Source organism: Rana temporaria, chromosome 11 (genome assembly GCF_905171775.1).
Source record: "Rana temporaria chromosome 11, aRanTem1.1, whole genome shotgun sequence".
NCBI lineage: Eukaryota > Metazoa > Chordata > Amphibia > Anura > Ranidae > Rana > Rana temporaria.
Window position 1 is genome coordinate 109,068,593 of NC_053499.1, and position 27,756 is coordinate 109,096,348.

Here is a 27,756-nt window from a genome sequence, read left to right on the forward strand (position 1 = left end):
GATGGAGATATTCTCGGTCCAAAATCCTTCTCAATACTGGATTAAGCACCAAGGTCTCCCTTGAACAGCTTTAGTAATTTCGGGACTGATAGGTGACCATCATTCAGCCTCTCAGAAACGATGTGTCTTTCGATGAAGCAGTAGGCCTCTCTTGAGATACCAGCCTCGTGCTCGGTATTCCCCCCAGACAGGTTCTTCATCGGTCGGCTTCCTCCCTCGGGACGGACAGCACAGGACCACTTGTAAATTGCAGACCCAGTCTACCCACTGAGCCTACAAAGTAGATTATTTGCTCCGGACCAACGTGGTCCCAGAGCCAGGAACGCTTTAACACACCCCCCCGGCCAGGAGGGCCATACACAGGGGTGGTGGGATGACTGCCCAGGTGGATGGCGGCGGCGACGACCCCGAACCAATGATGTCTGCCCCCTAAATACCCCTCCCCAGCATGCACAATGAGGCGATCAACCCTCCTGATTGGCTGCCGAGGAGAAATATCCACAACACCCTGAATCCACTGCTGCCACCTGGGGTGGAACCAAATCCCCAGACAATGACAGAGTGCACACACAGTACAGCCAAAGCTGGAGCAGAGGCCCTAAACTTAGTCAAACACCGTCAGAGGCAACTAACTCTCTGACTACCCTCTAAATTTACAGCAGCACCTGCTATAATAGTAGCAAGGCACTACACATGGAAGGGGGCAGAATCCACCAGACAGAAAGGCAGTAGTTGCAAAGCTTTGACAAGCTTCAATTTAGATGCTGGGCATGTGGATGACAGTGACTATTTTTTTTCACTGCAAAAGCTGGGGCAGAGAAATTTGCCTACTATAGTCTACAGCTGGTGATGCACTGCTGGCAGACATGCTGCAAGGACCTGTGACACTCTTCGCTATACCTGCATCCCAGTCAGTGGAGGCTGGTGAGAGATCATGAGATATAGCGGGGGTAGACCTGAAAGTTGAGGCGTAAGGAGGAGCAGAATTGTGTCCCTTTTGTGTGGCTTTCGGGTGCTCTTGCCAACTGGCTGAGTGGTGGGAGGTTAAATGCAAATAGCAACAGTGCAATCGGCTGCACATGTGCTAAAAAAAGGCAGGACAACTGAGCTATGGGAAGTGGGCTCCACAATAGCTCCACAAAGTGATGGAGCTGTATTGGTGGTTGCTTTCTATTCTTTCATGATGACGGTCTCACTGGGGTTCTGCCTTGCCCTCACTTTCCTCCTCTGTTCTATCTGGCACACAAGTCGCATCAGTAAACCTCACCATCATCTCCATCCTCATTGGCAAATTGGCAATACGCTGCAGCTGGGGGAACATGACTGTCAATTTGTTGTTTACCAGTGTTCTCTCCTCTCTGTATGCTCATGTTTCTACCTTCCTCAAACCCAGAACCAACATCATAATTAAGTAATGCCTGTTTCTTAGTCAAGGTGCAAGTGGTTGACGCTGTGTTTAAATAACTCAGCTGACTCCTCCATGCATGATGCTGGGGCAATGGCAGGAGTAGCTGTGAACAAGGAGGCAGAATAAGCCATTCTGGAAACTGCGGTGGACTGTGCATTAGTCTCTGCTTGGGTGACAGAGGATGAGGAGGATGGGGATTGTTGAGTGAGCCAGTCCAACACCTCCTCTGCATGCTGTGGCTGGATAGCACGGGATATAGAACATCACTTAAAAGAGGAAATGGTGCCCTGCCTGAGGACAGACCACGTCCACCTTTGCCTGTGAACAAAGATGCTGCTGGCCCTCTCACAGTGCCCTGTTGGCCTCCCAGACATGATGACATGATGGGGGGGCTTAATATGGAAATGGAAATGTGGAGGGGGAATGTGTACTTGGATGCACTTTAATCAACTGAAAGTAGTGTTTGGTGCACTTTAACATGAGTACTCACTAAACTGACACACTACAATATACTGCAGTAAAACTGCACTGACGCAATTCAATGTACTGTAGTAAAACTGTACTAACTCACTTCAATACACTGCCGTAAAATACACTAATGCAAGTCAATATACTGCACTAACGCACTTCAATATACTGCTGTAAACAAGCACTAAATACTTCAGTATACTGCCGTAAAACGAGTGCTAACGGCGTTTAATATACTGCAGTAATGTGCACTAAAGCACCTCAATATACTGCACTAACATGCGTCAATATACTGCAGTAAATGTGCACTAACGCACTTTAGTATACTGCCCTAAACATGCACTAACGCAGTTTAATATACTGCAGTAAAGGTGCACTAATGCATGTCAATATACTGCAGTAAAGGTGTACTAATGCATGTCAATATACTGCCCCTAAATGTGCACTAAAGCATGTCAATATACTGCAGTAAATGTGCACTAACACACCTAAATATACTGCAGTAAACGTGCACTACCGCAGTTAAATATACTGCAGTTAACATGCAATAATGCACCTCAATATACTGCAGTAAACTTGCACTAGCTCAGTTCAATATACTGCAGTATACCTGCGCTGAAACACTAAACTGACACTAATGTAACAATTAATGGTTGCACTACACTTACACTGCACTATCACTGTATTCACACTACACTCACAATAGAATCACAATAGCACACTAACTTGTTAGATAGAACAGGGCTCTGTTTATTGCTACTATCTCTACTCCAATATCACACTGCAAATGGCTGCTTTGGGAAGGATCATTTTATAGTGGGGGTGGGTCTATTAGCAATGAGCCATGATTGGACAGAGTCATCATTATTTTCTGCAATCATAGCTCTGACAGTGTTCTGTGCCCTAATTGGAAAGATACTTAATTGCTTCAGCCAATCATGACTTCCAATGCATTGTGCGGCACGCAGCGCATTGTGGGGCACTTGGCTGGCCGAACAAACGCCTGCATTCCCCCGACAATTCGGGTGTTTGCCGAATGGGCTTACAGCCAATGTTTGGCCCGAATTCAAGCTCGGGCGAACAGTTCACCCAACACTACTGACAGATCCCGCAAGAAAATGTTGCTTCAGACGCAGTCTGTCCTCTTCTAGGATGCTCTGACAGCCAAACAATTAATCTGACTGCCCGATTGCTGCAGATGATCTTAACTAGGACCTGACAACGTGAACACCATTCAAAGTATGACGAGTTTTTTCTCCTGGTGACTGTGGACAAAAAAAAAAAAGAAAAGACAATGTCCTAAATCAAATGAAAACAAACTTGAAACCACTTTTGGCAAAAAAGATGGGTGAGTAACACCACTTGTCGCGGGGAAGGACCAAAGATGGCTTCTTCCAAAAAGAGCCAATTCCTACACCCTTCTTGCTGAAGTAATTGCAACTACCATCCGAGTCAAGAAAACGAATGTAATCTCATAAATCGCTTCAAAAAGGTGGTTTCTGTCAGACACAGACCCAAATACAAATCCCAAAGAATATAAGCAGAGGGCACCTTTTTTTCATGGTACCCGCTCCCACTCCTCATCTAGGTGAAGGTGATGTTGCTTCGGCCTGTTCCCCCACCCTCCAACCACTGCTTTCTGAGATCACCTCACACGTCCCTGGAAGCTACAGGACCAGTCTCACTGTAAGCTAAGGTTTGTGCATAAGCAGTAAAGAGACATCAGGAAATCACAGTCAGCTCCAATAACAGACGGCAGTGCAAAGAAACAGGAGTCCTGTGGAGAATCAGCTGCACAGAAGACAACGCTGGACTCCAGGGGTTAGTACTGTATCTGTTTCTTTGAACAGTACAGTATTTTTATCTGCAGATCTTTAATGTGCCCATTCTCGAGTGAAGTTCCTCTTTAAGTAGAATTCTTAAAGAGGATTGGCGTCCTTTTTTTCCCCCACAAATAGAGCTTTCTTTTGGTGGTATTTGATCACCTATGCGGTTTTTATTTTTTTGCGCTATAAACAAAAATAGAGCTTCAATTTAAAAAAAAAACAATATTTTTTACTTGTTGCTATAATAAATATCTCCAAAAAAGATATAAAAAAACATATTTTTTTCTCAGTTTAGGCCGATACATATTCTTCTACCTATTTTTGGTAAAATAAAATCACAATAAGCGTTTATCGATTGGTTTGCGCAAAATTTATAGCGTTTACAAAATAGGGGATAGTTTTATTGCATTTTTATTAATATTTTTTTTTTTACTACTAATGGCGGCGATTAGCGTTTTTTTTTTTTTTTGTGACATTATGGCGGACACATCGGACAATTTTGACACATTTTTGGAACCATTGTCATTTTCAGAACAAAAAATGCTATAAAAATGCATTGTTTAATGGGAGCTGCGGTGGCTCAACGCGATTGGCACTGCGCTGATAAGCCATTCACCTCTGCAGCTAGGGGTTTGGATCCCGGTCTCGGCTACATGTGAATTGAGTTTGGTGGTCTCAGCCCGGCTCCCGGTGGGTGTGCTATGCGAGGTAAGCCTGCGCTTAGTACGCCCACCCCCCTCCCACAAAAAAAACACCACACTTACACGCACTCGAAATTGGGTTGACATGCACGCACTTTGACCACGCGGTCTCTAAAAAAAAGAGAGGCGAAGGACTAACTTGCAACCAGATCAATGACACTGCCACAACGAAGAACAGGGAAGGTGTGTTTACACACACCTCTCCCCGTTCTTCAGCTCCGGAGGACCGATCGCGAGACACCGGCGACGATCGGGTCCGGAGTTTCGGACCGGGTCGCGTGCACACGCCGGTGGCGCGTGCGACCCCACGGCTGGGCTTAAAGCGGAGTTCCACCCTGAAAAAAATATTTCCACCAAAAAAAAATAAAGATATGAAAAAAAAAATGTTTACTTACCCTAAATAGCTGTTGCTATGCGGAAGTCCCGAATCTGCCTCTTCATCTTTCGCGGTGGATTCTCCTCCTCCTACACTCGGTTTCTTCTTGTGAATGGGGCGCGCTGCATTCTGGGAACAGTGGGCCAGATTCTTGTAGTTCCTGCGGCGGGGTCGCGTAAGCTATTTACACTACGCCGCCCCAACTTACAGGAGCAAGTGCTGTATTCCCCAAACAACACTTGCTCCGTAGTTTGCAGTGGCGTAGTGTAATTGGCCCGGCGCATCCCCGCGTAATTCCAAGGGGGCGGCTTGTATTTAAATTAAGCGCGCCCCCGTGCCATTCGAACTGCGCATGCGCCGGGCTTAAAATAGCCCAGTGCGTATGCTCCAGTTCTCGACGGAAAACGTCAATGACGCCGACGTGTGCGTCATTGACGTAAAGTCGTATTCAAGAACGACTTACGAAAACAGCGTACCCGACGGGAAAAGACGACGCGGACCCGACGCCATACTTAACATGGCATACGTGGGACTAGCGTAAGGTTACCCCTCATATAGCAGGGGTAACCTTACGCTTACGCAAATGACGTAAGCGACGGTTACGCGACACGATTTCGTTCGGGAATCGGCGTATCAGGCACATTTGCTTAAACAAATGAGACCTGAACGTAAACGCCACCTAGCGGCCGGCGGCGAATTACATTTAAGATCCGACAGTGTAAGTGACTTACACATGTCGGATCTTCAGCGTATCTATGCGAAAATGATTCTAGGAATCACTCGCATAGATACGCGGGTCAAAAAACAGAGATACGACGGAATTTCCTGAGATACTCCATCGTAACTTTTCTGAGAATCTGGCCCAGTGTGTATCCCAGAAAGCAACCGGCCCATTCACAAAGCGCAGCGCTGCTCGCACATGCGCAGTAGGAAACGGGCAGTGAAGCCGGACAGGCTTCACTGCCTGTTTCCCTTACTGTGGATGGCGGTGCCTGGAGCTGCCAGGATCGAGGATCGGCCTCGGCGGGGGCTGACATCGCTGGCGACTAGGACAGGTAAGTGTCCTTATTAAAAGTCAGCAGCTACCGTGTTAGCAGCTGCTGACTTTTATTTTTTTTTATGTGGATCTGCCCAGCCGGGCCATCCTGCCGACGTATATCGGCGTGAAGGGGTCCTTAAGTGGTTAAGGTACTGTACCATTTATCTACACCCACTTATGACAAGTATATTTGACAGAAATAATGAAGTTAAAAGTTACTATAAATTTATTTCATAGTGCAATTTTAATCAGTTAAACTGACAAAATATAATAAAAAAATTACAATATAATTAGAATGAGTCTTTTGTAGGTTATGAGCAGAATAAGCAGGCAAAAAGCACTGTAGAGATGTTCGTCCTCATACAAGGCAAAAGTGAAAAGTAAAAAAAAAAAAAAACATGGCACTTACGTAGCTTTGCCTTCTCGTAACAAAGTGCAGGTAATACTGACGGTAAGAGTCGCTGACACAACCTTGACAGAACGTGGAGTGAGCGTCAATTTCAGTTCTCGAGGAGCTGATGAGATGGCAGCAAACTTTCTAAGGTCAATAGGAGCCACAGCCAGAAGTTTTTTATGGCCTCGAGATTCCTGAATTGCCAAAAAAGAACAATATTATCAAACCGAAAAGGGCATAAGAAACCAATGCTGACAATATAGCAAAGTGATCATACACATTATGGGCTTACAATACACAGCATTGGACTTACTGTGGATAGTTAGACTTGATTGCTACAATGGAATACAATTATGTATGTCTTTTGAAGTGCAGATGTAGCATTATATATCTTGTGTACTTTGGGGAAGATTTGCTGGCTTTTGTGGCTGAAGTCTTGCATCGAATAGAAGAACTGAACTTAGGTTTTGAAGCTGAAGCCTGGGAAGAGTTTTTAGTATTTTGCAGATAGAGTTTCCTGGTTGTGGGGGGGGGGGGGGGGTGGACTGGGTTGGATTCTTGCACTGTGGAAGTAAAGCCTGTGACATCTTTTATGAATTGATCAAGTGGGTCCCCAGACATCTTCCTTGGAAAGGCATACATGATGTGAGGGCTCTATTATATGTGGTTTCAGCCATGATAGTCTATGCATGTGAGAGGAGATTAGAACCATTCTGGAAATTTGTTTCATGACATGTTCTAGCGCATCAGCGAGAGTTATGTCGTGTACACACGACCGTTTTTCATGGCGAGAAAATGCAATTTTTTAAATTGGTCATTAAAAACGGATGTGTGTAGGCTCCAGAGTCTGGGCCTGCTGTTAGTAAAGAGAACCTTTAATAGTGTCTTAAACTTTCTATCTGCAGAATCTTTGAAATAAGGAACATCTTTAATCACGTAAGCCCCAGACCATTTGGCAGCCTAAAGACCAGAGGACTTTTTACAGTTTGACAATTAACTGGTAATTGCGCAGTCATGCAATGTTGTACCCAAACTAAATTTGCATCCTTTTTTCCCCCCAAAAATATAACTTTCTTTTGATGGTATTTGATTGCCTCTGCGATTTAAATTTTTTGCGATATAAACGGAGAAAGACCGAAAAATGTGAAAAAAATGATATTTTCTACTTTTTGTTATGAGAAAATTCCAATAAACTAAATTTTAGTCATACATTTAGGCCAAAATGTATTCAGCCACACGTCTTTGGTAAAAAGTGTCAAAAAGCGTATATTTATTGGTTCGCGCAAAAGTTATAGCGTCTACAAACTAGGGTAAATTTTCTGGAATTTACACAGCTTTTAGTTTATGACTGCCTATCTCATTTGAGGTGCTGAAATGGCAGGGCAGTACACCCCCCCCCCAATATGACCCCATTTTGGAAAGTAGACACCCCAAGGAATTTGCTGAAAGGCATGTTGAGCCCATTGAATATTACATTTTTTTTGTCCCAAGTGATTGACAAATTACAAAAATAAATAAATAAATATTGACAAAAAGTTGTCACTAAATGATATATTGCTCACACATGCCATGGTTATATGTAGGGATAAGCCGAACACCCCCCGATTCGGTTCGCGGAAGAACATGCGAACGGACCAAAAGTTTGTGCGAACATTCGAACACTGTTAAAGTCAACGGGACCCAAACGTGAGAAATCAAAAGTGCTAAATTTAAAGGCTAATATGCAAGTTATTGTCATAAAAAGTGTTTGGGGACCCGGGTCCTGTCCCAGGGGACATGTATCAATGCAATTTTTTTTTTAAATGGATTTTAATAATGCTTAAAGTGAAAAAATAAAAGTTAAATATTTATCTAAATATCGTACCTGGGGGGTGTCTATAGTATGCCCGTAAAGTGGCGCATTTTTCCCATGTTTATAACAGTTCCTGCACAAAATTGCATTTCTAAAAGGAATAAAAGTAATTTAAAACTGCTTGTGGCTGTAATGTAATGATGGGTCCTGGCAATATAGATAAAAATCATTGAGAAAAATCATTGAGGCACTTTGGATCTTGTATGGATATTAAGGGGAACCCTGCACCCAAATTAAAAAAAAAGAAAAGGCGTATATATATATATATATATATATATATATATACAGTTGTATTCAAAATTATTCAACCCCCACTGAAATTGATTGTTTTGCCCAGTTTGACATTGATTTTGATCATCCTGTCATCCTGCTTACAATTAAATCAAAGAGGCATGTGTAGGTCAGACAAATATAACATAACATTTATAATGAAATAACCACAAATGTCTTTTCTGTGCTCACATCATTATCAGTTTTATTCAACCCCCAATTGACATTCAATCTTAGTACTTAGTACAACATCCTTTTACAGTTAGAACAGCTTTTAAACTTGAAGCATAGCTTGACACAAGTGTCTTGCAGCGATCTACGGGTATCTTCGCCCATTCGTCATGGGCAAAAGCCTCCAGTTCAGTCACATTCTTAGGCTTGCGCACTGCAACTGCTTTCTTTATTCCCACCAGAGGTTCTCAATCGGATTTAAGTCTGGTGACTGCGATGGCCACTCCAAAATGTTCCAGCCTTTAATCTGCAACCATGCTCTAGTGGACTTGGAGGTATGCTTGGGATCATTGTCCTGTTGAAAGGTCCAACGTCTCCCAAGCCTCAGGTTTGTGACGGACTGCATCACATTGTTATCCACTATCTCCTGTTACCGAAGAGAATTCATAGTACCTTGCACACGCTGAAGCTTCCCTGTACCTGCAGAAGCAAAACAGCCCCAAAGCATGATTGACCCCCCGCCATGCTTCACAGTAGGCAAGGTGTTCTTTTCATCATAGGCCTTGTTCTTCCTCCTCCAAACATAGCGTTGATCCATGGGCCCAAACACTTCTAATTTTGTTTCATCAGTCCACAGAACACAATCCCAAAACTTCTGTGGTTTGTCCACATGATTTTTGCATACTGCAGTCGACTCTTCTTATTCTTTGGAGACAGTAAGGGGGTGCGCCTGGGAGTTCTGGCATGGAGGCCTTCATTACGCAGTGTGCGCCATATTGTCTGAGCACAAACTTCAGTACCCACATCTGACAAATCTTTTCTCAGTTCCTCAGCAGTCACAAGGGGACTTTTCTCCACTCTACGCTTCAGGTAGCGCTCAGCAGTCGAAGTCAGCATCTTCTTTCTGCCACGACCAGGTAGCGTTTCAACAGTGCCCTTTGGCTTGAATTTGCGAATGATGCTTCCTATGGTGTCTCTTGGTATGTTTAACATATTTGCAATCTTCTTATAGCCATTGCCCTTCCTGTGAAGAGTAATCACCTCTTCTCTTGTCTTCCCGGACCATTCTCTTGACTTCACCATGTTTGTAACCACACCAGTAAATGTCTAGAAGGAGCTGAGTATCACAGTCATTTTAAAGCTGCCTGATTGGTGCTTATTAGGCTTTATTGCTGCTTCCTGACATCCACAGGTGTTTTCAATACCTGATTGAAAACACTTCAATGAACCTCTGTTCTTCAGAGTGGTAGTCTTTAAGGGGTTGAATAATTGTGTAAATGAAGAATTCACAAAATAAACATTTACTACTGTATTACAAAACCAATTGATGTCATTTTAGTTGCATATGGTTCTTTAAGAAGTCCTTGTAGGATTTCATTCTGAATACAATTACAAATGTACACTAAATTCCCTAAAACCCTTTACACATACACACACATACATATACTGTGTGTATATATATATATATATATATATATACATACTCTGAACAGCAGTATACAGGCGGTCCCCGGGGTTACAAACAAGATAGGGACTGTAGGTTTGTTCTTACGTTGAATCTGTTTGTAATTTGGAACAGGTACATTTTGTAAGTGTAGCTCCAGCCAAAACATTTATTTTTAAGCTTTTTGGATAACATAGAGAAGGGTTATCACCCTTGAAATATTTGTTTTGCTGTCTGTGCCCCTGTTCAGAAGATTTCACTTCACTTTCTGTCCCAATGACAATTGGATTTTGAAAATTTTTTTTTTTTTTTTTTTTTGAGAAACAAGGATTGGTGAGAAAGCATCAGTGGAGACACTTTTTCCATATTAACTCTTACAGGAGAGAATTTCCTTTCCTAGGGATAGATTTCCTTTAACTTCCTGTTGTCTCCCTCCATTTGGAGTAATTTGTAAGTCAGATATTTGAAAGTAGGGGACCGCCTGTATATACTATACGGCCTGCCCTATATACTCTGCAGAAAATTTGGCCTTATGTGTTGGTGGTACCAGAACAATGTAAGCCCTCACAGTTACTCTTGGTGGGCGCTGGAACGGGCCCTACTGTGAAATATATCAAGAATTGTAATTACATGCATTTGTTAAACAGGGGCAGAAAAATTGGACCTTAGGCGGTGGTCGTGACACAACACTGTAAAGCCTCTCAGATACTCTTGTTGAGCGCAGGAATGAGCCCTGCTGAAAAATATTACAGCAAAAATTGTAATTACATGCCCCTGTTAAACAGGGGCAGAAGAATTGGGCCTTAGGCAGTGGTGGTGGTGCCCTGAACCCAAAATATGATTAGAAGCTAGCATCATCAAGATTGAGGAGGAATAGGATAGTCACTCAGCATAATAGGATAGTCACTCAGCATAGGCAGTCTTCAAGGGATCCCACATCCACAGAAAAGTGTATCGGTTACATCAGCATCCGGTGCTTGGTAGCTGGTGATCCAAGACGATTCATTTTTTATGAAGATGAGCCGATCAACAGAGTCTGTGGACATGCGCACTCTGTGATCAGTTACAAAGCCTCCAGCAGCACTGAATGTGCGTTCAGCAAGAATGCTGGATGCAGGACAGGCCAGTAGCTCAATTCCATATTGTGCAAGCTCTGGCCAGTGGTCCATCCTCAACACCCAGTGGATTTTCTGTTGGAAAGGTCTCCAAGTCTGATCTTGCCCCTAGGTATTCCTGAACCATGTAATTCAGATGCTGGCGATGGTTGCTGGAACCGATCAGATCTTGGGACTGCAGACTGAAGAATTGTCTGAAGGCATTGGTCAGATGGCCACCTTCTCCACCGCTCCTTCAGTGACTGACTGAAGCCTCAGCAACATGTTGTCCAGGACCAGGAAATTGTAACCTCCCAGGCTCTGGAAACGCATTGCACAAACCTTTCTGCAAGGCTTCCTGAAGATGTTTCATCCTCTGCTCCCTCTGGATAAGTTCTTCAACCTTACCCTTGTAACGTGGATCAAGAAGGGTTGCATTCCAGTAATGATCCCTCTCCTTGATATCACAAACCCTAGGGTCCGTTCGCAGGCTTTGCAGGTTCAGGGAGGCCATGAAGCGTAGGTTTGCTGAGGCATTTGATCCTGAGTCCTCTGGGTCACTGAGGATCACCTCCTCCCAGCCACATACAACTCCATGGGTTTCTGGGCACTGAAAACAATCCCTTAAAGACTGCTGCTGATGCTGAATGCTATGCTCCACCTCCATGCTGACACAATCCTCCCCCTTCTCTTCCTGTGTGATCGGTGGGCCTGCAGGAATACTAGCTGGATAAAGGGGGCCTTGAGAGGTAAGAAAGTCTTCCTCTTCCTCCCGCTGTTCTGCCTCAAGTGCCCTGTCAATTATTCCACGAAGCGTGTGCCCCAACAGGAAGACAAGAGGGACAGTGTCACTGATGCATGCACTGTCACTGCTCACCATCCTCGTGGCCTCCTCAAATGGTGACAGGACAGTGCATGAGTCCTTGATCAGTAGCCACTGGCGTGGCAAAAAAAAGCCAAGCTCCCCTGACCCTGTCCTGGTGCCATACTCACACAGGTACTTATTGATGGCCCTCTGCTGCGTGCGCAGCCACTGCAGCATTGCCAATGTTGAGTTCCACCTGGTGGGCATGTCACAAATGAGGCAGTTCTTGGGCAGGTTGCATTCCTTTTAAAGGTAAGCCAGCCGAGCCTGGCATTATATTACCGTCAGAAATGACCACAGGCTTTCCTGGCCTGCCTCAGGAGATCCTGTAAGCCCGGGTAACCGCTGCACCACCAAATTCAGGACATGAGCCAAACGGGGAACATGGATCAAGTGTCCCTGTTGGAGGGCAGAGAGGAGGTTGGTGCTATTGTCGCATACAACCATTCCTTGCTGAAGCTGGCGTGGTGTCAACCACCTCTGAGCTGTTAGAATATCTGCCCCAGTGTGGCTCCTGTCCCCTAAGCAGACCAACTCAAGCACTGCATGGCATCTTTTTGCCTGAGTGCTTGCATAGGCCCTTGAATTCCTACGGAGCACCACTGGTTCAGAGGACAAATCTGCAGAGGAAGAGGCCATAGAGGAAGAAGAAGAGGAGGGGGTGGAGAAGGGAGCTGTGGCAGAATCATCACTACTAGCATTTTGGAGGCGTGGTGGCGGAACCAGCTCCAACAATACTGCACTCTGTCCTGCATCCTTCCCTGCTGCCAGCGGAGTTACCCAGTGCGCCGTGAAAGAAAGGTAACGTTCCTTTCCATGCCTGCTGGACCATGAGTCAGCAGTAATATGCATCTTACTGCTGACCACCCTCTCCAACGAGGCCAAGACATTGCCTTCCACATGCCAGTGGAGAGCCACAATGGTCTTCTGTGAAAAGAAATGGGAACCTGCCCCTGAGGTACCGCAAATTCCACAAATTCACAAAAGGGGCAGAGTCTACCAGCTGAAAAGGCAGCAGTTGGAGTGCTAGCAATTTAGCCGAGCTAACATTCAGATGCTGAGCATGTGGATGGCTGGGACCGAATTTCTTTCGACAGTTTAGCAAGTGGGTAGGGAAATTTTCCTGCTACAATAGGATGTTGGTGTACATCTAGCAGACTACCCACAAGTGCTTGGGACACCTAATTCTACACCTTCCTCTCAGTGCAGGTTTCTGAGAGGACTGAATGTATAGTGGGGTTGAAGATCCCAGCTGATGAGAAGCAAGGAGAGGTCCGCCTTATTCTTTGATGTGGGTCTGGTCAAGCATGTGGTGTCAGCAGCGCCCTGCACATACTTAGCTCTGCGGTGTGATGCAATAAGGTGGCCGCCCTTAAGCTGGCCCCTGGAGGGCATACTGCCTCGTTGGAGATGTGCCTCCTACTTCCTCCACCCATCTATCAGGCACCCACATATAGTCAGTGACCTCATCATCCCCTCCCTCCTCTTCACTGGAGCAAACTTGGCAGTATGCTGCAGCTGGGGTAACATGTCAGTTTCTTGTCCTTCTTGGGCATCCCCTCTCTCTAGGCTCACGTTGCTCCCTCCCTTAACCTAAGTACCATCATCGGAGCCTTCAAACCGCTGTGCATCCTCCTGCACAATATACCCGACACTATGGTCGAACAGTATGGGAGACTCCCCCGTGCATGATGGTGGGGCTAGGGAAGGAGTGACTGATGACATGGAGCCGATGGAATAGGCCACTTTGGCAGCTGCATTGACAGGCAAACAACTCTGAGCCTGGGTGACAGAGGATGAGGAGGATAAGGACGGCTTTGTTATCCACTCAATCAATTCTTCTGCATGTTGTGGCTCAATAACACGTCCAGCTGCAACAAAAAAAAAAAAGGACAAGCGTGCCCCACGGCCACATACTGAGGATGCACCGTGTCCATGACCAGCACTGTTGGCTGTAGACACAGAGCCTGCTTGCCCTCTTTTAGTGGCCTGTGAGCGTCTGCCTCTCCTTGGTAGCCTTCAGGACATCCTGTAAATTTTGATTAGCAAAACACTGCCCGAAGTTTATTAGAAAAAGTAGACCAGGGATAGCCTGCAGTCAGATATAAGCTTGGCTAGACTAGAAGTGGATATATATATATATATATATGTGTGTGTGTAGGAGGACACTGTATATATGTTTAATGCACTGCAGCTCACTGAATCACATGCCTGCCTGAAGGTATATTTGGAAACGTACACCAGGAATGGCCTGCAGTCAGATATAGGCTTGGCTAGCCTGGAATGCAGTGGAGATATATATATATATATATGTAGGAGGAGACTGTATATATATTTAATGCACTGCAGCTCACTGAATCACCTGCCTGCCTTAACCACTTAAGACCCGGACCAATATGCAGGTTAAGGACCCGAGGTGTTTTTACAATTTGGCACTGCGCTGCTTTAACTGGTAATTGCACGGTCATGCAATGTTGTACCCAAACAAAATTTGCGTCCTTTTCTTCTCACAAATAGAGCTTTCTTTTGATGGTATTTGATTGCCTCTGCGATTTTTATTTTTGGCGATATAAATGGAAAAAGAAAAAATTATATTTTCTAATTTTTGTTATAAGAAAAATCTAATAAACTCAATTTTAGTCATACATACATTTAGGCCACATTTAGGCCATAATGTATTCAGCCACATGTCTTTAGTAAAAAAAAAAAATGGCAATAAGTGTATATTTATTGGTTTTCGCAAAAGTTATAGCATCTACAAAGTAGGGTACATTTTCTGGAATTTACACAGCTTTTAATTTATGACTGCCTATCTCATTTCTTGAGGTGCTAAAATGGCAGGGCAGTACAACCCCCCCCCCCCCCCCAATGACCCAATTTTGGAAAGTAGACATACCAAGGAAATTGCTGAGAGGCATGTTGAGCCCATTGAATATTTTTTTTTGGCCCAAGTGATTGAATAAGGACAAAAAAAAAAGTCACTAAATCATATATTGCTTACACATGCCATGGTTATTTGTGGAATTGCACCCCAAAATACATTTTGCTGCTTCTCCTGAGAACGGGGATACCACATGTGTGGGACTTTTTGGGAGCCTAGCCGCATATGGGGCCCCAAAAACCAAGCACCGCCTTCAGCATTTCTAAGGGCGCAAATTTTTGATTTCACTCCTCACTACCGATCACAGTTTCGAAGGCCATAAAATGCCAAAATAGCACAAAACCCCCCCAAATTACCCAATTTTGGGAAGTAGACACCCCAAGCTATTTGCTGGGAGGCATGTTGAGGCCCTGGAATATTTGATATTTTCCCACAAGTTGCAGGAAAATTAAAAAATGTTTTGTTTTTTTGCACAAAGTTGTCACTAAATGATATATTGCTCACACAGGCTATAGACGTGTGTAATTACACCCCAAATTACATCCTGCTGCTTCTCCCGAGTACGGGGATACCACATGTGTGTGACTTTTTGGGAGCCTAGCCGCGTACGGGGCCCCGAAAACCAAGCACCGCCTTCAGGATTTCTAAGGGCGCAAATTTTTGATTTCACTCCTCACTACCTTTCACGGTTTCGAAGGCCATAAAATGCCACAATAGCACAAAACCCCCCCAAATTACCCCATTTTGGAAAGTAGACACCCCAAGCTACTTTCCAAGAGGCATGGTGAGTATTTTACAGCTCTCATTTGTTTTTGAAAATGAAGAAATAAAAAGAAACATTTTTTTTTTTTCTTTTTTCAATTTTCAAAACTTTGTGACAAAGAGTGAGATCTGCAAAATACGCACCATACCTCTCAGCAAATAGCTTGGGGTGTCTACTTTCCAAAATTTACACCCTTGGAAAGCCTGAAGGCGGCGATTTGTTTTTGGGGTCCCATACGTGGGGTAGGCTCCCAAAAAGTCTCACATGTGGTATCCCCGTATTTAGGAGAAGCAACAGAATGTATTTTGGGGTGTAATTCCACATATGCCCATGGCATATTTGAGCAATATATCATTTAGTGACAACTTTGCGCAACTTGTGTCAAAATATAAAATATTTCATGGACTCGACATGCCTCTCAGCAAATAGCTTGGGGTGTCTACCTTCCAAAATTAGTTCATTTGGGGGGGGTTTTGAGCTGCCCTGGCATTTTATGCACAACGTTTAGAAGGTTATGTCACACATCACCCACTCTTCTAACCACAGACAAAGCCCTTTCTGACAATTTTTTGGTTTACATGAAAACATTTTTTTTTGCAAGAAACTTAAGTTGAACCCCCAAACATTATGGCCCAGATTCACAGAGACTTACGCCGACGTATCAGTAGATACGCCGTCGTAAGTCTGAAAATGCGCCGTCGTATCTATGCGCTCATTCTTAAAATGAGCTACGCCAGAATGTTGCCAAGTTACGACCGACGTAAGTCTCCTACGCCGTCGTATCTTGGGTGCATATTTACGCTGGCCGCTAGGGGCGCTTACGTTGATTTACGCGTTGAATATGTAAATGAGCAAGGCACGCCCGTCGCAGTAAGCTACGCCGTTTACGTAAGACATACGCCGGCGTAAAGATAAAACACCTCTATAGGTGGCGCAGCCCATGCAAGGTATGGACGATGGAACAGCCGTCGTATTTTAGGTCGTTTGCGTAAGCCGTACGTGAATGGGGCTGGGCGTAGGTTACGTTCACGTCGAAAGCATTGAGCCGACGTATCTTAGGGAGTATTTGCGACGTGATTCTGAGCATGCGCGCGCATGCGCCGTACCAACTGCCCTTCATTTACATGGGGTCACGGTTAATTTACATGTAGTACGCCCACTACCTGCCTAATTTGAATTAAGCAGGCTTACGCCGACCCATTTTCGCTACACCGACGTAACTTTGGAAGCAAGTGCTTTGTGAATACAGCTCTTCCTCTCAGAGTTACGTCGGCGTAGCGCATATGAGATGCGATACGCCGGAACAAAGAAGCGCCGCTCTACCTGAATCCGGCTATATATATATTTTTAAAGCAAAGGCCCTACAGATTAAAATGGTGGGTGTTGCATTTTTTTTTCCCACACAGTATTTGCGCAGCGATTTTTCAAACAATTTTTTTGTGGAAAAAATACACTTTTTTTATATTTGAATGCACTAAAACACACTATATTGCCCAAATTATTGATGAAATAAAAAAGATGATCTTCGGCATGGATACCAAACACGACATGCTTTAAAATTGCGCACAAACGTGCAGTGGCGACAAACCACATCCATTTTTAAAAGCCTTTACAGGTTACCACATTAGATTTACAGAGGAGGTCTACTGCTAAAATTACTGCCCTCGCTCTGCCCTTTGCGGTGATACCTCACATGCATGGTGCGAATGCTGTTTACATATGACTCCAGACCGACGCTTGCGTTCGCCTTTGTGCAAGAGCAGGGAGGGACAGGGATGCTTTTTTTTTTATTATTATTATTATTATTATTATTATTATTATTTATTTTGCTTTTTTTTTTATTTGTAAACTGTTCCTTCCATTTATTTTTTATTTTTTTACTATTTTTATTGTTATCTCAGGGAATGTAAATAACCCCTATGATAGCAATACTTTGTGACGAGTAATCTTTTTTTGAAACAAATTGGGGTCGATGTGATAAAATGCTTTCCCAATGGCGCTGTATATATCTGGGGGGGGACATTCCTCCCACTGCTTGTAAAAGCAGTCTAGAGGCCAATTAGCCACTAGAATTGTTTTTACATGAAAGCCGACCGCTTGCTGAAAAGAATGATACCAAGATGATACCTATAACTGCAGGCATCATTCTGGTATAACCATTCAAAGTCCAACAACATACCAGTACGTTGATGGTTCTTGTTGGACATGTATTGTAATCTTTTTTTTTTTTCCATGCAGCCCGTTGGCTGAACAAAAAAAAGAGATTGATCGGTGGGTGTGCCCACCATTAGAACACCTCCCTTCATCCACCCACTTCTAATGATGGGCATACATGCACCATTTATATATGCAGAAGCATGGGGGCATCCTCCCGCAAAAAAGTTATGCCACGCACACACGGCCGGACTTTTCCACGTCGGAATTTCGACCGTATGTACGCAGCATTAGGAGCAAAATCGCTCCTCCGCCCCTAATGCCCCCATGCTTCGGCATATATGCTCTTTTTTTAACTGTGGTGGTGAAATCACCTCCTAAAACACTGGAGTCACGGCTTTATGTAATGTGGGAGCAAACGCTGTTGCTGTCAAGATAAATAAATCCACGCTGAATGGCGTACCTGAAAACAGTAAAGTAAATTACATACCTGAAAAGCAAGCATGATGAAACAACAATAAAACATTGCAGAATAGAATACAGTAAAATAAGAGCAGAACAATAGAGAGAGAATAGAGAGGGAGAGAACAATAAAACGACAACTATTTTTTTTTTATTTGATTTTTTTTTGTTTTTTATTTATTTTTTCTAACACTTTTTTTTGTAACTCTAACTGTTCCAACTTTTCGGTTCCAGGTTTGGGTCTGTCAAAATGCGATGGCATCTTGGGAGACCCTGTGTAAGTGTGTCCTAGACTGTAAAATGCTTTACCCGACGCTAAAACTTCACTCGTGTGTGGAAGCGTTCAAAACATTTCCCAATGCAAAGACCAGGATTGTCATGACAGGAGGGATAATAATAACGGGTGTCAAACCTATATCCGCGTGTGCTACAGACACGACATCTTCTTTGGGGGGCTCGTTTGGTAGGGGTACTTTCTGTATATCACATGAGTGTTCAGCAAAGCCAATTGAAATAAGTATAGAGACACTTTTTTGTACCAGCGTCTCGCCTTACGGGCAATGTGATACGGCGCCAACAACTGGTCGTTGAGCTCCACCCCTCCCATATTTTGGTTATATTGGTGGACACAGAGGGGTTTCTCCACAACACCAGCCGCCATACAAATTTGGACATAGTATACAAGGAGTATACAAGGCTGCAAAACGTTTGTTGAAGTGGTTTATGAGGGGCTGAATTCTGTAGAGCCGGTCATATTCAGGGTCTCCTCGTGGGCGACAAAGTTCATTGTCATTGAAATGCAAGAACCGCAAGATCGCCTTGTATCGTTTCCTGGCCATGGAAGCAGAGAACACGGGCATATGGTCATGTGGACGTGTGGACCATTACGTCCGCAACTTAGGAAATTGATGTATGCCCATGTTGAGGCATAGGCCCAGAAAGGTCTTAATTCGGAAACCGTAAGTGGTTTCCATTCTCTGGCAAGGACGGACTGGGGATTAGCAACGATGAAATTACCAGCATATAAATTACTCTGGTCCACAATAGATCTATAGAGATCTTCCGTGAAAAACAGCAAATAAAAATCAAGTGGCGTAAAATCTGCTGTTTCCACCTGAATACCGAGTTGGCCAGTGAATGGGGGAAGTACGGGTTCTGCAGAAGTGGTGGGGACCCAATCAGGATAGGCAAATTGTGCAGGAATGGCATTATGGGCAAAATGGACCTGTTTTTGTCTTCTTCTTGGTGGCAGCGGGACACTACTTGTGCTTGCCAGTTTGAACTGCACTTATGGGACTCGCCACGTCACCATGTGATACTGCAGTGCTGGATGAACGACCAGGGTGTACTAGGCCGCTGGTGCTTGCCAATTCACCAGAAGTAATAGCGGCGCTAGTACTGGCTCTCTGCTCCATACGAGGGTCCTGCGGTTCTTGCACCTCAACAACAGCAGAATGGGGTCGGGTACGCCTGCCCTTAGCAGGGACCACAACTTTGTCGACAGAGCTATCTGACATGGAGCCGCTGTCTTCTACAGGGATGTATTCTGAGCCAGAATCTGACAGATGCGTGACTTCCTCTTCACTATCTGTCAGGCTCAGAAACTCGTAGGCCTCTTTACTAGTGTACATTCGCTTTGCCATTTTGGGCTCTAAATTTAGTGGTACACTAGTAAGGATTCACAGGTAAAAAAGCACCTGATCTGTCAGCAAATGTAGAAAATGCTTAAAAAGAAAACTGTTAACGATCGCAGGGATCAGGCCTGTCTCTGCGAACGCTGCAGTTATGTGTGTTGTGTTTTGTAAGTGACAGTGATCGGTCGATACTGCACTTGGGTGGGCTGGACAGGGAGGCAAAACGCAGGTGCTAGCGGGTATCTGGGCTGATCCCGCTAACAATGCATTTTTGGGAACCCTAAACTGCTGGGTACGCTAGTATAGATCTGATCAGATATTGATCTGTTCAGATACTATACCACTAAGGGAGGTGTATGCTTTGCGCGTGGGTGTAATCGTTATTGGCACTAACCTGACGCTGCCTGGGGCGACGCAGACCCTGACGCTAAAATTAAATTGATATCACCCACCGGGCGATCAGGGGGTTAAACCTTTATTGAGTTATATACGGCGGGTGCCCTGATAAACAGCAAACTAAATAACCAGCGTCACCCGTAACACTTATACGGTGATCACTGGTGAAAGGGTTAACTAGGGGCAATCAGGGGGTTAAAACCTTTATTAGGAAATATATGGGGGTACCTGACGCTATATAAAAACCTGATGGGGAACATAAATAACGAAATAACTAACTGGTTAACCAGCGTCACCAGTGACACTTATACGGTGATCCCTGGTGAAAGGGTTAACTCTAGGGGCAATCAGGGGGTTAAAACCTTTATTAGGAAATATATGGGGGTACCTGACGCTATATAAAAACCTGATGGGGAACATAAATAACGAAATAACTAACTGGTTAACCAGCGTCACCAGTGACACTTATACGGTGATCCCTGGTGAAAGGGTTAACTCTAGGGGCAATCAGGGGGTTAAAACCTTTATTAGAAAATATATGGGGGTACCTGACGCTATAAAAACCTGGCGGCGAACCGAAAAAAATAACTGGCTACCTAGCGGCACCAGCGACACTAATACAGCGATCAGAAAAACGATTGCTTAGTGACACTGGTGATAGGGGGTGAAAGGGTTAACTGGGGGCGATCAAGGGGTTAAACCTTTCTTAGGGGGGGTAGGGGGCTACCCTGGACCTAAAGGGGCCTGAGGCTAACTGCCCTGACACTTTTTACAGTCACAAATGACACTAAATGCAGTGATCGGTAAATAAATGATCACTGCAATCAGTGACACTGTAGCTGGGGGTGGTGATCGGGGGGGGGGAACTCGGGGTGACTGGGGGGTGATTTGTGTGCCTATGTGTACCTACGTGTCAGTGTGGTGTTGGTGCACTTACTTGGATGTCTTCTCTCCTCGAGCTCCGGTCAAAAAGACTGCCTCAAGGAGTGTGACATCACTTCCTCCTGCCTGTGTTTACATTACACAGGCAGAGGAAGCATTGGACTGGCCAGGAGTGATCGCGAGGGGGTGGCCATAAACCAATGGCCGCCCCCTCATCTCGGATCGCTCCCACAGCATAACTGACCGCCACCAGTACCGGTCCAATCGGACCCCCCACCCATGGAAAGGCAGACACGTAGAGGTACGTGGATGTGCCTGTATGTGCCATTCTGCCGACGTATATCTACTGGCGGCGGTCCTTAAGTAGTTAAGGTATATTTGAAAACGTACACCAGGAATGACCTGCAGTCAGATATAGGCTTGGCTAGACTGGAATGCAGTGGATAATATATATATATATATGTAGGACGACACTGTATATATATTTAATGCACTGCAGCTCACTGAATCACCTGCCTGCCTGAAGGTATATTTGAAAATGTACACCAGGAATGGCCTGCAGTCACTCTCCAGTAGGGAGGGAGCGCCAGCGGAAAAATAATGTTAACAGGGGCCCCACATAACTTCATAATAGAAGCCCTAGAGGCCGATTTCTTTCCCGTTAAGAATCCAACATTAAGGATGGTCATAAGAATATGGCAGGCAGGAAAGTTAGCTTTAGGGTATAAGGGACCAACGGAATACTCCCCCCTTTTGGAAAATAAACATCTGGGTGAAATACTAGCCATGGGGAAGTTAAAAGAATTGGAAAAATTAGGCATAACCAAACTGGTGCAATAATACACAGGTAATATACTGAAATCTTTTTCAGAATTAAGTAGAGAGTATGCTATTCCAAACCCCCTGTTCTATACTTACCTGCAGATAAGACATGCCCTCCAAGCCCAATTTAAAGTACATCCGGTAAGATGGCAAAAAATCCCCCACCTTCAACGGTTAATTAAGTCAGGAATTTCTAAAGGCCTTATCTCAGAATTATATACACAGATTAGTGATGGCTCTATAGTGAGGGAGAGTGTTGGAAAAAATAAACAAAAATGGGAGGAAGATGTAGGCCCTATAACAACAGAACAATGGGAACAGATACTGGAGTTGGGGACATCGGTGTCACTCTCCCCGTCACAGAGAGTATCCCACTTATATTTAGTGCACAGAGTCTACTATACCCCAAAGAGACTATATATGTTTCGTAGGAGGCCAGATAACAAATGCCCTAGGTGTCAAAGTACAGGAGATTTTATACCCATGATGTGGAAATGCCCGAAGTTACATAGATATTGGGTTAAGGTATTAGACATCATAAATACAACCTTTAGAGTTGCTCTGGAACCGGAGGCCAGAGTGTGCCTGTTAAGGCTGTATTTAAGAGAGGCAAGAGCAAAGGGGTATCACAGTGGCGGTAATAAGGTGCCTGTTTCAGGCCAGAAAACTGATAGCACAAAACTGTCAGAAAGCACCAACATCAGCGGAATGGGTTAACGTAATAAACACGACAGTGTGGAAAGAAAAAGTAGCTCTAACTAGATGCAGCAATTTTAACAAATTCAAATTACTATGGGAACCCTGGTTGAGTAGAACGGGTTGTCCACCCTAGAGAGGGGAGTATAATCTAGATCAGTATCTAGAGATTAGTTGGGGAGTGAAAGAGCAAATAGAGAAAGAGATCTGCACATTATAGATAGGGCGAACAAACCCACTAGGGCGAACAAACCCACTCGGAAAGTTAGAGAAGCGGGAAGGTGAAGGAAAGAAAGACCCCTCTGTAGCAGGGGTACAATTTGTGTGTGTAGTATGAATAAGGTAATGGAAGTGCAGGGGGGAGGGGAGGGTGGCACATGGGTATAGTGAGCACTTTGCAGTTTTCAGAATATGTCGTATGTATAAAGATGTATGTAATTTAAAAGTGATTTTTATTTTTTGTATTGAAGGAAATAATAAAGAACATATAAATAAAAAAAAAAAGGAATGGCCTGCAGTCAGATATAGGCTTGCCTAGACTGGAATGCAGTGGCTATATATATGTAGGAGGAGACTTTATATATATTTAATGCACTGCAGCTCACTGAATCACCAGCCTGCCTTAAGGTATATTTGAAAACGTACACTAGGAATGGCCTGCAGTCAGATATAGGCTTGGCTAGACTGGAATGCAGTGGATATATATATGTAGGACGACGCTGTATACCGTATTTTCCGGCGTATAAGACGACTTTCTGGATGCAAAAAAATGCATCCAAAGTCGGGGGTCGTCTTATATGCCGGGTACGGTCTCAGTACTCACTTTTTTTCCCCCCAGCGGTGACAGTCTCCATACGGCGAGCGCAAGCGTGAATGATTTCAAAGCCGCGCCTTCTCTTCAGAGTGTTCTGTGATAGGAGGAACAAAAATCTTCCCAGCAGCGCCTCTGTTTTGTGTTCCTCCTATCACAGATGCCTTCTCATCCTCGGACGAGATGAGAAGACGTCCGTGATAGGCGGAAACAGAACAGAGGCGCTGCTGGGAAGATGTGTGCCGCCTATCACAGAACACTCTGAAGTGAAGGCGCGGCTTTGAAATCATTCACGCTCGCGCTCGCCGTATGGAGACTGTCACAGCTGGGGGAAAAAAAAGTGAGTGTAACAAGTTCAGGCATGTAATGGCACAGTGGCAATGTGGGGGCATGTAATGGCACAGTGGCAATGTGGGGGCATGTAATGGCACAGTGGCAATGTGGGGGCATGTAATGGCACAGTGGCAATGTGGGGGCATGTAATGGCACAGTCTGGGCATGTAATGTAATGGCACTGTCTGGGAATGTAATGGCACAGTCTGGGCATGTAATGTAATGGCACAGTCTGGGCATGTAATGTAATGGCACAGTCTGGGCATGTAATGGCACAGCGAGGAATGTAATGGCACAGCGAGGAATGTAATGGCACAGCGAGGAATGTAATGGCACAGTGAGGAATGTAATGGCACAGTGAGGAATGTAATGGCACAGTGAGATTTGAAAAAGCCTGTTTCTGTCAGCGGTTCTGGCTACCCCTCAGCTTCCAGAAAGACTAGAAGGAAGGGGGTAGTCTTATACAGTGAGTATATCCCAAAATCAAAAATTTTCCTGGAAAATTAGGGGGTCGTCTTATACGCCGGGTCGTCTTATACGCCGGAAAATACGGTATATATTTAATGCACTGCAGCTCACTGAATCACCTGCCTGCCTGAAGGTATATTTGAAAATGTACACCAGGAATGGCCTGCATTATATATATATATATATATATATATATATATATATATATATATATATATATATATATATATATACACACACACACACACACACACACACACACACACACACACACACACACACACACACACACATATGTGTAGGAAACTGTATATATATTTAAAGCGGGGGTTCACCCTAAAAAAATAAAATAGAAATTCTACTATGTCATCCAGCATACTAGCGTGAGCTACAGTATGCCTTTATTTATTTATTTTGCGCCGTACTCACCGTTTAATCCCGTAGTTAAGTTTTTAGACTCCCGCGAGGAGTAGGCGTTCCTAGGCAGAGGGGAACATGATTGACGGCCGGCTATGGCGCGTCACGCTTCCTGAAAATAGCCGAAATAGGACTTGGCTCTTCACGGCGCCTGCGCAGTCAGCTCCTAGTCTGTGCGCAGGCGCCGAATAGCGCCGTGAAGAGCTGGCTCCTACTCCGGCTATTTTCGGGAAGCGTGACGCGCCATAGCCGGCCGTCAATCATGTTCTCCTCTGCATAGGAACGCCCGTTCCCCGCGGGGAGTCTGAAACTTAACTACGGGATTAAACTGTGAGTACGGCGCAAAATAAATAAATAAAGGCATACTGTAGCTCACGCTAGTATGCTGGATTTAATGGTAGAAACTTGTTTTTAAGAGTGAACCACCGCTTTAATGCACTGCAGCTCACTGAAACATCTGCCTGCTTGAAGGAATATTTGAAAATGTAAAATAGTATTTTAACTACTTGCCGACCAGCCGCCGCAGTTATACAGCAGCAGGTCGGCTCCCCTGCGTGAGATCACGTAATATTACGTCACACACGTAAACACACAGCTCCCCGGTCCTGTCAGGGGGAGAAATGCCTGATCGTCTGTTCATACAATGTATGAACAGCGATCAGTCATTTCCAATAGTCAGTCCCACCCCCCCTTCAGTTAGAACACACCCAGGGAACATGATTAACCCCTTCCTCGCCCCCTAGTGTTAACCCCTTCTCTGCCAGTGGCATTTTTATAGTAATCAATGCATTTTTATAGCACTGATCGCTATAAAAATGTCAATGGTCCCAAAAATGTGTCAAAAGTGTCCCAAGTGTCCGCCATAATGTCGCAGTACCAAGAAAAATCGCTGATCGCCGCCATTACTAGTAAAAAAAAAAAATATTAATAAAAATGCCATAAAACTATCCCCTATTTTGTAAACGCTATAACTTTTGCGCAAACCAATCAATAAACGCTTATTGCAAAAAAAAATCCAAAAAATATGTAGAAGAATACGTATCGGCCTAAACTGAGGAAAATTTTTTTTTTTTTTTTATCTTTTTGGGGATATTTATTACAGCAAAAAGTAAAAAAAAAATTTTTTTTTTTTTAAATTGTCGCTCCATTTTTGTTTATAGCGCAAAAAAATAAAAACCGCAGAGGTGATCAAATACCACATAAAGAAAGCTCTATTTGTAGGAAAAAAAGAAGGACACCAATTTTGTTTTAAGGAGCTGTGTCTGTCCATGGACGACAGAGAAAATTTTACGGTGAGTACAAAAAATCCTATTTTACTGTCACGGTGCATTCGACCAGGGCAATTGGTGCTTCCTGGGCTTTCCAACATCAAGCGTCTGTCTCACAGGTGTGCAAGGCGGCGACCTGGTCGTTCGTTCACACTTTCACTAAGTTTTACAAGGTTGGTGCAAGTGCATCTTCAGATGCTTGCTTTGGTCGCAAAGTTTTGCAGGCGGCAGTTTAAGGTCGCATCTCCTCCGCAGCTCTGGTGTGTTGGGGTGAAGTTTGGTTTTTGATTGCTGTTCCCACCCCTCATTTTCTGACACTGCTTGGTGACGTCCCTACAGTCAAAAGGAAGCTGTGTCCGTCCATGGACGAAAGAGAAAATAGGATTTTTGTACAAACCATAAAATCCTTTTCTCTGAAGTCCATGGACGGACACAGCACCCACCCCTCCTTTTTTTAAGTTTGTACTGCTTTTTGACGAACTGAGCTGCTCAGTGCAGTGAGAGGGGTGATGACCAGAGGGACCGCCCCTTGGGCGGGGCTGTTTCAGCTGTCCTAAAAATGATATGTTTTAACCATAAACATGTCTGCCTAGTCCTCTCCTAATAGACGGAACATAACCCTACAGTCAAGAGTATAAGGAAGCTGTGTCCGTCCATGAACTTCAGAGAAAAGGATTTTACAGTGAGTACAAAAATCCAATTTTTTCTTTTCTTTCTTCATTTTCAAAAACAAATGAGTTGCAAAATACTCACCGTGCCTCTCAGCAAATAGCTTGGGGTGTCTACTTTCCAAAATGGGGTAATTTGGGGGGATTTTGTGCTATCTTGGTATTTTATGGCCTTCAAAACTGATCTTTGTTATATAGCAGCCATTTGGTAAAATTATTTAAGTAAATTATTTAAGTAAATCCCTACAGAAAAACACAGAATTGTTGACATTTTTGCAGATTTATTAAAAAAGAAAAACTGAAATATCACATGGTCCTAAGTATTTAGACCCTTTGCTGTGACACTCATATATTTAGCTCAGATGCTGTCCATTTCTTCTGATCATCCTGAGATGGTTCTACACCTTCATTTGAGTCCAGGCTGTGTTTGATTATACTGGTTTGACTTGATTAGGAAAGCCACACACCTGTCTATACAAGACCTTACAGCTCACAGTGCATGTCAGAGCAAATGAGAATCATGAGGTCAAAGGAACTGCATGAAGAGCTCCAAGGTTACAAAAAATTCTGCTGCACTTAAGGTTCTTAAGAGCACAGTGGCCTCAATGATCCTTAAATGAAAGACGTTTGGGACGACCAGAACCCTTCCTAGAGCTGGCCGTCGAAAGTTGTAGAAAGTTGTAGAAAGTCAACCATCACTGCAGCCCTCCATCAGTCGGGGCTTTATGGCAGAATGGCCCGACGGAAGCCTCTCCTCAGTGCAAGACACATGAAAGCCTGCATGGAGTTTGCTAAAAAAAAAAAACACCTGAAGGACTCCAAGATGGTGAGAAATAAGATTCTCTGATTTGATGAGACCAAGATAGAACTTTTTGGCCTTAATTCTAAGCAGTATGTGTGGAGAAAATCAGGCACTGCTCATCACCTGTCCAATACAGTCCCAACAGTGAATGGTAGTGGCAGCATCATGCTGTGGGGGTGTTTTTCAGCTGCAGGGACAGGGCGACTGGTTGCAATCTGGGAAAAAGTGAATGCGGCCAAGTACAGGGATATCCTGGACGAAAACCTTCTCTAGAGTGCGAAGGACCTCAGACTGGGCCGAAGGTTTACCTTCCAACAAGACAATGACCCTAAGCACACAGCTAAAATAACAAAGGAGTGGCTTCACAACAACTCCGCAACTGTTTTTGAAT

The 27,756-nt window shown here is 44.2% G+C and overlaps 1 protein-coding gene across 5 annotated transcripts in view; it reads right to left on the bottom strand.

Moving 5' to 3' along the window:
- LOC120917489 (EH domain-binding protein 1-like) overlaps positions 1–27,756 on the bottom strand; it is a 468,369-nt gene that overhangs the window by 242,309 nt on the left and 198,304 nt on the right. For all 5 annotated transcript variants that reach the window (XM_040328818.1, XM_040328816.1, XM_040328817.1 and 2 more), the window contains exon 5: positions 6,228–6,406. In XM_040328818.1, the coding sequence (XP_040184752.1) occupies positions 6,228–6,406 (179 nt within the window). The remainder of the gene's footprint in view (positions 1–6,227; positions 6,407–27,756) is intronic.